Source organism: Mercenaria mercenaria, chromosome 9, assembly GCF_021730395.1.
Source record: "Mercenaria mercenaria strain notata chromosome 9, MADL_Memer_1, whole genome shotgun sequence".
Lineage (NCBI taxonomy): Eukaryota > Metazoa > Mollusca > Bivalvia > Venerida > Veneridae > Mercenaria > Mercenaria mercenaria.
In genome coordinates, this window is record NC_069369.1 from 42,659,378 (window position 1) to 42,669,697 (window position 10,320).

A 10,320-nucleotide genomic window follows, 5' to 3' on the forward strand; every position below is an offset into this window, starting at 1 on the left:
GGATTTTTTGTCATTGATTTTTTTTCTTTTGACTAACATATATAAAGTATATTTGTGTGGAAAAAAAATATATTAAACAAAAAAATATACACTGGACCCGTGCCTGTGATTTACATTATCACAGCAGTTTCGCCACAAGAGTACACAGCATGTATGCAGCAGGAGTACACAGCATGTACGCCGCAGGACTCGGGTCAGGAGTACACAGCATGTACGCCGCAGGAGTACACAGCATGTACGCCGCAGGGGTAGTACACCGCAGGCTCATTTGCATGTGAAAAGTGTACGTGCCACGTACATGCTGCGTAGTATTTCCCGCATACTAAATTCCTCCAGCGTACATCCTGTGTACTATGTATGCAGCAAGTAGTACGCGGCAGAGCTCATTTGCATGTCAAAAGTGTACTACAAACGTACTATCGGTGTATGTGCGGTGTATATCCTGCGTACTATTTAAAGCCCTTGATTTCAGTACACATCATGTACGCATCATATACGCTGTATGTACACAGCAAGAGTACGCAGCAGGCCTTTTTCTTCTGTAAGGGTTAAGACATCATTTCCTTCTTCGGTGTGTGGACGGCGTGTAAGTACCCATGCGAATTGTTGAGAGCAGCAAAAATGTCAACTGGCCAAAAATGAAGAAAGAAACAGGGGAAATGCGATAATTTACAAAACGAGGGTTGAACGCAATACTGTCGTAAGTCCTTCTTTATTTAATAGGAGTTGCGACAGTATTGCATTCAACCCTCGAAAAATGTCAAGAAAAGCAACCAATAAATAACGAAAAGATGCTTTTTGGAAAGTGACAAGAAAAGAAAATTGAGCTTACTGTGACCTTGACTTTTGTCCTACTGACCCCCACCCCACAGAATAATAAGGATTGTATCATAGCTCGGTGTTTTTTCTTAACAAATTTGGTGCAGGTAATTTGTATACACTAAGTACAGGGTGCGGTAACTACAAATGTGCAGGTATTTAATACCCGCACGCTAGTAACCGCACTACTGGATAGGAAAGTATGCCAGCGTGTCTGGAACAGTAGACAGCGAAGTGTATTTTATTGATTTTCTGCTCTAGCATTGGTTTATCTTACCTGGGCTTTACACATTTGTAAAGCAATGATTTTAAGTACTCACTGAACTGCTGTATATGGCAATGTGGAACGCCTACAACTACCATATATGGATGGCTATGATACAAAACAGAAAGAACTTTCGGGATAACGATTTATGCTCAGGGGCTATGCCCCCTCGTACAAATCGTTTACCCTCGCGTTTCAATGCTCTTTCTATTACTTATCTATTGGTCACAGACAGTCGTCGTATGAAGTTTGACTATTATGAGACTACGCAGTCTATAGTTATCTCTAGAAACCAAGTGGTCTACGGACAGACCGACCGACCAACCGATCGACCTTTCTTTTTATCTCGGAGTAAACTGTTTTTTAGAAATATTTTCATCTAAATAGAAGGAAATTTCAAATAAATGCATATGTACACAATAATAAAAACGCACGTGTAAGTGATATATTGTACAATGTATACCTTATAGATAAATGATAGACAGTTTTGCCAGAGTTCACAATTCGTGTTTGATCACAAGTCAGTTTAGCTGTAGTATCATCAATTTGTACTGTATCAAAACCTGCTTCTGGGCCTTGAGATACAACCCTGTAAAACAATATACCATGAAATGTGATGTGGTTATTGATGTAAGTAAACACAAAATGTATAAAATAGATTGCAACGTCTATTACAAAAATGATAAGAACCGTAAAATGATGGTATCTGTATGCTATCACTGCGAATTATTAAAGACAAATTGGAGTGTGAACACCTAGAACGATGGATTTTTCGCTGGGGTCATCTCAACATAATTTAATATTATGTGTGGTGTGGAAAATGTGTATAACGGTGATAAAGTCTGGCTTATTACGCCACGACTATGTGGTGGGGGATACAGATTTAGTTTTGTCTGTTCGTTCATCCATCTGTCCGTCAGAAAAAAAATGTGTTCCATATATCACAGAAAGTATTGAACGACTGTCATGAAACTATATGGGAATGTTATTCAACATTAGGAGTTGTGCTTCCGATCTTCAGCACATCTGATCACAAAATGCTCAAACGGAGCTGTTGTAGTCGACAGTCTTCGTCTCGGTCTGAACACTCTAGAGGTTACAATTATAGCCAAAGCGTAATGAAAGTCAGAATGATGTGTTAAGAAAATATCGGCAGATGCTGAAACTGGGTCATCTTGGCTCAATTGAGAATTTATCTAAAAAGCATATATATTGTAAACAAAATACCAATACCAGTTGTGTATTACAGTAATGCTAAGATATCAAAGCCAAACGGACACTAGGTGATCACACTATCTCTCCTTGACCACTTTGTCACAGACGCATAACTTCTAATGTTGAAGAACGTTTTAGTGAATTAAAGTGAATGACGGTAGGTCTAAACTTTTTGGTGATATGTATAACACAATTATTTTTTCTGACGGACAAACGGACGGACACACAGACAGACAAAGCCAAATGTATGCCCCGCACCGCAAAGAAGTGGCATAATAAGCTAGTCCTTATCATCATTATAGACATGTATTTCCTACTGCATGTAATATAAGTAGAATATGTTGAGATGGTCCCTCTAAATATCGATCGTCCTGAATGTTCATGATCCACTTCGTTTAATTCGAAAATTCCTATACTAAGTAAGGGAACGCAGATTGCTGCTTTCAGGATACATGCAGAAATATTAGGACTGGGACGATTACTCGGTTAATCGGATCCGATTCGATTACTAGGTGAAACCGGTTTCAATTTTGCAAAACCGCTAATCGCTCTTTAAACAATAAACATCACGAATCGTACTTTATCTTTATATATTTCTTTGACCAGCACATTGACCCGCAATATATTTCCACTATAACACATCAGTCAACATATTCAGTAGTCTTGGATTCGCCTGTCATGATTTATTTGAATTGAAATACACCAAAATATGACTTTTTGATTATCAAACTGCTTGCAAACGATAAGTAATCTGTAAGTTCCTAATAAAATCAGCTGCTGGAAGTACTTTGATACGGTCATCAGGAAAAGAAAAGAGCATTTTCAATATGGCGACCGATTAACCGGTTCGATTCGATTTTATACAAATGATTAACCGGTTTTGAAATTTTGAAATCGTCCCGGCCCTAGCAGAAATGAGGAAGGGGTGGATTTTTAAGAAATTGTTGGTGGGTTGGTAAAATATTTATACTACTCATGAACATCTGTAATATTCAGAAGTTTGTGGATAAGGATGTGGTACCATAAGTGTAATAAGAAGACAGAAGTCTTCAATGTAAGAACAACCAATGTAAATTAAGCTTTTGTTTATAGAAAAAAAAACGTGTGTTGTACAATACAAATACAACAAAACTTTTGTAATTTCGAGTTGTTTTTTTTTCAGGTTAACATGCGTCTTCTCAACATGGGATGACGCCATTGTTGTTGTTGTTGATCTTGAAGTTTCCCCCGTTGATTTTGCGAGGCACCCAAGGGGTAATCCTTGGTAATTGGCGAAGACAATGAATGGGTTAATCCAACGAATAAATCACATATATCCAAGCAGAAGAATATATACACATATATACACACACTATGCAAATAACTTGCAGCCTGATTTCACTCTCTTCAAGATATTAAATAACAAATTTTCTGAACTTTTCAAATAATTTTCACTTGTATTTACTTCAAACTTCACTTTTCCAAAATTTTCATTTAATATTTCACAACTATTAGAACATTATTATTTTCCTCATTTCTTTTCAATGGCACTCCTTATTTAACTATGTGTTATCTCCCCAGATAAATTCAATACTGCTAAATTAGGTTCTCATCCAGTATAAGTTTTATATGAATTGGTAGAAATTCTTTGTAAATATTATTTTACATTTTATGTCAATTTCCATACTTCTTGTTTTATGTTGTGTGTTAAATCACTATAGAGATATTTTGTTTTTGTCGTATTATTATTCCTATACTAATCCAAATTGTTATTTTATGAGTGAAAAGTGGTTGTTTTTTTCCCCCAGTATTTCCTCTTTAAGCTGTTCCAATATTAAGTCACTTGGTTTAATGTTTATTTATATAATTATTCTCTTAGTTTTTTAACCTTTTTTTTTAATATACTGGAATATGTATATTCACTTTGATGAGTACAATACACATGTGTTTCTCCCATGTCATTTCAAGCTTTGGGTGGGTACCAATTACCAGGTGATGCAATTTTCTAAATACATTTTAATTCTTTACTCCAGTTCAATATGTTTAAGAAGCCTGAGTCTAGTATAATGAAGATTTTGTATATATTGTCTAGTGTACAACTCAAAGAGTTCTGCCGTCTTTTCTCCTATGTTATAAGTCAATTTGCTATCAGGGTGTGTACTATCTAAAATCATTTGTGTGAGGTGCTTTTTCAATGAAGTCTTGTCTAATAGTTCTAGTGGCTTTACATGACGCGAGAAAGTGTTCTCGGTTCTCAGGATCCTCTCTACACAGCCAGCAGGTGGGATCTACCTCAAACTGATTGAATTTGGCTCTGTTTGCCTGTAGTGGATAAGTGCCAGTCAAGATCTTCGCCTTCAGCTCAGCTCTCTGGATGTCATGTATGTTGTTGCGAACAGTTGAATACAGTATGTGTGGTTTCCCAACTGATAGTGAGTGCGGATTAATGTATCTTAGGGATGTTTTTTCAGATAGTGTGTTTCTCCAATTATCTTCAACTTTGCGATTAATTGCTTTCTTTAGCATGTCTTTCCAGTTGTTGTCTGAAGGGGTGTTATACAAAAGGTCATAAGCTGTGGGTAGATCATATTCTAAAAGTAGTTTCCTAGCTATAGAGAACATACTGGACTCTTCTATGTCTTTGACAGCTAACTGACGTTCAGCAATCTCGTATTCCTTGGTATTTGGGTTTAATAGGGTTGTATAGAGGATATTGAGCAAGTTCTTGTGTATTACAGCTTTGATTGGAAGAACTCCTAGTAAGGCAGTTGCTGCAACTGAGGCAGTTCTATCTGGTAAGTGCTGAATTTGTTTCAATATCTTATTCTCAAATCTTTCCAGTGTTACTTCATTCTTCATGGTAAGGGGTACCGTCTCCAAACCATAAGTAAGTCTTGGGAGTACATATACGGTCCATAGATGTGCCTTGGTCTTCTGGGAAACACCACTTTTACCATGGCAACCGGCACCCATCAATGAGTATACTGTCCGTCTTCCAAGGGCAACTTTCTCTTCTACGTCTATCTTTCCGTCAGCTCTTCTAGTTACTCCGAGGTGACCAGTCTGTTTGGCATTATCAATTGTCTTACCTTGCAGGATTGAATTTTTAATACTTGTTTTAGAGTTGTACTGAATGGTTGAACTCTTTATAGGATTAATACGGTATCTATTCTTATTGCTCTACATCTAACACCATTTGTTGCATTTCATTGTCGGTTTTTGAAAGAAAAGCAAGGTCATCTGCACACGTAACATGTGGTATTTTTGTGGTGCCAATTGTTATACCAGTGAAATTGTCTTCTAGATGTTTCAATAATGGGTTGTTGTATCTTTTATAATGTGACGAGGAAAGTACTCCGCCTTGACGGACGCCTTGGAGTAATTGGAATTTGTGCGAGATATGTCCTTTCCATTTAACTTGTGCTGTCATATCTGTGTACAAGTCCTTGATAAGGAGCCAATCAGCATCCTGTATTCCATCAAAATAAAGTTTCTGTAAAAGCATATTGTGGGAAACTACATCAAAAGCTTTCTGTGTATCAAGGGTAGTTAATAACAACATTTCTTTATTAGCTTTTGTTTCAAGTTGACATTCTGTGATAATCAATGCAGAAATAAGACTGGATTTTCCTTTCGTAAATCCGTATTGTAGTTTTGATTGAGTATGGAGCAAGATATTTTCATGTCTATTTGATAAAATACGTTCTAGAACTTTGAGGACTATTGGTGTAACAGATATGCCTCTGTAGTTTCCAGGGTTGTCAGGTTTTCCTTTCTTGAATACCGGTGTGATGATACCGACTTTTAGCTCATCAGGTATTTTCTTGGTTTTCAAAATCGTGTTCACAATATCTTGTATGGCAGTCACTACAGGCGCTTCTCCATGTTTCAAGTGTTCAGCCGTGAGTCCAAATACATCTGCTGATTTGTTGTTGTTAAGGCCTTGTATTGCAGTTTTTATTTCTTCCATGGTAGCTAGCCGTGGTTCAACATTTTATTGTTCACAGATCTGTTCAATAAGCTCAACGTCGTCGATGATCTTCTCCAGATACTCACTATCAAAGTTTTCATCTTGCAAGGGAAGGGAGAGATGTTCAAAGTATCTCGCCCAGGCATCAGTTACTTCCTTAGGGGTATCGACCATCAGTCCATCGATTGTTAGGAACTCTGTTTGTAAACTTGACGTGGATCGTTGTTCTCGAACAAGTCTGTAGAATGTTTGGGAGTCACCTCGTGAGGCCATAATCTTATTTAATTTATCTCTCCTTTGTTTGTACATATATTGTCTTTGTGCCTTCCTTAATACCCTCTTAGCAGCCATCATGGTCTGCAGCTTTGGGTCAGTTGGATCTTTAGGGGATCCAGATTTCCTTCATTCCCACCAGGCTGCTTTACTTTCTTTGGACGCATGCTTGATAGGGCTGCTGGCTAACTTTAGGTTACGTCGCTTCAATCGAGTTTTCCTAGCAGGTAGACTTTTTCTTTCTGCTGTTTTAAGAGTTACGGTCAGATGATTAATTTGTGATGTAACATTTTCATGATAGCATTCTTTTTGAAGAAGTTCTTTAGTTACTTTCTTATATGTTTTTATGTCACACTTTCTCCAGTTTGGTTTACCTTGGATGTCATTGAGTCCTTCATCTTTCTTGGAATAGGATAAGGTTAATTCAGTTTTTATGCAACGGTGATCAGAAGTGTTCTGGTGATCATTTAGATCAACTTTAACAAATTTTACGGTGTATAAGGCAGTTTCATTCATAAGTAAATAATCAATCTCAAACTTCTCTTTTCCATTCGGGTGGAAGAATGTCGGAGTTCCATCCTGTTTAATATACAAATTGTACTCAGAGATGAATTTTTTTAAAAGTATATCATGTTGATTTTCCGGGTGCCGAGAAACAGATGCATTGAGATCACCACATATAAACAGCGAATGTGTATTATTGAACTTATGGATCATTTCACCAACTTCATCAAGTATTGTCTGATATTCATCTTTTGTATTATTTCCTCTGGATGGCATGTACACACTAATAATACAAGTTTTTGGATTTGTTTCAAGTTCAAGTACGATCATGCGTTCCTGGCCATCAGGGTGTTTTGTTGTTTTGATATCTCAGTTTTTTCTAAAGAGAATTGCTGTGCCACCACAGCCTCTCGGAATTTGTGTAGGTGCAATAGGATTATTAGTATCCACCGCTTTTGCATGTGACGTGTGTGAAGAAGACATGGAATTTAATAAGTCGAGTTGGTAATGAAATAGCCAGTGTTCTTGTAAACATATAATATCATGCTTTTGTAATAAATTCTGAATGTATAGTGTGTTTGTCTTAATATTTTTCACATTTATGGTTGCTATAGAGATGTTATAAAAGTCTCCTGGATTTGACTTGTCCGATCTATCCTCGTAGCTGCTCTGCCGTACTCTAAAAAATCTGTCTGTTGTTCGTTCTGGTTTGATACTGGTTTTTCGTCATGTCTTTTAGAGGTTTCACCATTCGCCATGTCCTGTACTGGCATATCATTCATGCTGGTAGGAGTTGGGTCTTCATTTACAGGTTTACCTGTTGCCTCATGCAGTGTGATAGGTGTAACTACAGTAATATACACATTTTCCTGGGTTCTTATTGAAGTAGGTGCAACTGTAGTGATATGCTCATCTTCCTGGGTTCTTTTTGAAGCTTCTGAGTTCATTTTGTTGCCATTTTTTCTCATTGATGAAAATGTAAAAAAAAATCGAACCGCGCCCGACGGTATGTTATTTTTTAAAAGCTATCGACTTAATTATTTCTAATATAACAATGGATTTCATTAAAAAAATGTGTCTTCAATATCTTGACATCATTTAAAATTTCTAGTGAACTTTACAAAAAAAATATCTCTTACAGCGGACTATTTTCCGAATCGATTCCAAAGGTCTACGTAGCCGGTTCCGGCTATCTAGACTAAAGTCTTTAGTCGTTTCTATATATATATATATATACATATCATATATGAACACGGAAGTCAAGGTAGCCGGCTTTAATAAACTTTGTTATAAAGAATCATTATATAATTTAAATAAATTACAATTTTGTGACTTATTATGTACTAAAAATATGTGATTTACCTGTTTATTTCGCCGTATTTACGCACTCGTATGATATCGGCCGATATTATGTTATGTTATCATTAAATGATTAAAGTGTCGTTTTCGTCGTCGGCGTGTTTAAAATTAAAAGTAAACGTTTTAATATTTTTTTAGTCTGTTATAATTATATGAAAAAATATATTAAAAATTGATAGATGATTTCAATTGTCGGCGATCCTTTAGAATTTAGTCTTTTGATATGTACATGTAATTTTACATTTCACATTTATCACGCTACCTTAGAATAAATGTTCAAACAAACAATTAGAACCAATCAAGATCATTGACTTATAGACAAATCGGCGAAGAAATTAATAAATTAAAGACGCACATAGAAGTGCGAAAGAGATGATTACTTAAAATTTTCGCATAAAAAAAAAGGCATAGGAAATGATCAAACGCCGTTATGTTCAGTAGAGTCGCATCATTTTATGTACGGTGATACTCTTTGTTTTATTTTTTCTTAACTGTTTGTTTTGTTTTCTTTAAAGATTGAATCACTGTATCTCGAATATGTATCGGGTACATTCTAACATAACAACATTTCCGCCGATATGATATGAGTGCGTAAATACGGCAAATTAACCGGTATTTAATACAAATAATGAACAATAAATCACAAGAAATGTATTTTATTTAACTAATATAATGATCCTTATAATCCTTTATAGATACAGTTTATTAAAACCGGCTACCTTTACTTACATGTTTCATATACGATACAGTATGTATATATAGAGCCGGCTACCTAGACTAAAAGGAACCGGCTACCTAGCCACTGCCAACATGGAAACAGATGAATGAAACGTATGGTGAAAAATTAGAGGCCACATTTAAAATTGCATTTTAATGAGGATAATTATGTTTTTGTTGAGTTGAGTTGACATTCCTGCTGTGTATATATTAGATCTAGTAAAATTTGTGACATAAGATTGGAAAGTTCAAAGAAACAATAGAATTACTTTTGGAAATACAGGAGGAAAGAACTATTTAAAGGTGTTGTAAAGCAGCAAGGTTAAAATGCAAGATACAGTTGCTTTTCATAATTATGTTAAAATAGATACTTATAAAACTTTGATAATTATAATAATTCGCCTTTTAACTTTTTGTCAAATTTTACATGCAAAAATAAAATGATCAAAATGAAGTATTTTTTTTTCAGTTGAATATTTAGCGAATTAAAACATTAAGTACATGTACGTAAAATGCAAGATATAACATACGAAAAGTTGATTGACTGGCCATTTGTTGGTGAAGCTTTTAACAGGGAAACTTCATCACAGCCAGAATTGTCTGTATATTCCAGATTAAAAGATCTGATTTCCGGAAATTCCCAAACTGGTGGTGAAGGAGCACCAGCTAATGTCACCAGAATAAGATCTGAAAATACAAACAGTCAGAAACTTATGGTTCTTAAAACATGTACAGTACATGATATTTCTTACAACACAACAAACAGTTACAACATACACGAATAGGCATGTTCTAATCTCTGGCCTGGCCTGGCTGGGCCCGGCCTGGCCTGGCCCGATGAGCCAAATTTTCGATTGGGCTGGGCCAGGCCAGGCCAGGCCAGATTTTATTGTACATAGATAAATAAATGGCATAAAATCTAAATATACAATTACAGTAGCAGGGAGTATTAACCTCTATTGTTTACTTGCTGCAGGTCAAACAAAATGAGAAACCAGTCCTCTGGAGAATCATTAATTAGCCGTCATTCATCTTATTTGAATTAAAGATTTGCACTGAAGAAAATGGTGTAACTAAATGATAACTACCCATTTTTTTCTGTGTTCTGTGATCAAATTATTTAAAGTCAACTTTAACACTTGGTTTTAAAACTAATGGCTAATTTCATTGATAAGTTTACCTACTGCAATATAGCTGAATATTGATGCAGTGAATGCAT

At 35.8% G+C, this 10,320-nt stretch overlaps 1 protein-coding gene across 1 annotated transcript in view; it reads right to left on the reverse strand.

Moving 5' to 3' along the window:
* The window catches only part of LOC123546994 (adhesion G protein-coupled receptor L2-like), a 448,877-nt gene extending 438,987 nt beyond the window's left edge, over nucleotides 1-9,890 (reverse strand). The window contains exons 1-3 of the mRNA XM_053550531.1: nucleotides 9,872-9,890; nucleotides 9,632-9,788; nucleotides 1,548-1,673 (exon numbers count right to left, since the gene is read on the reverse strand). Coding sequence (XP_053406506.1) covers nucleotides 1,548-1,673; nucleotides 9,632-9,788; nucleotides 9,872-9,890 — 302 coding nt within the window. The remainder of the gene's footprint in view (nucleotides 1-1,547; nucleotides 1,674-9,631; nucleotides 9,789-9,871) is intronic.
* Between the last annotated feature and the right edge of the window lie 430 nt (nucleotides 9,891-10,320).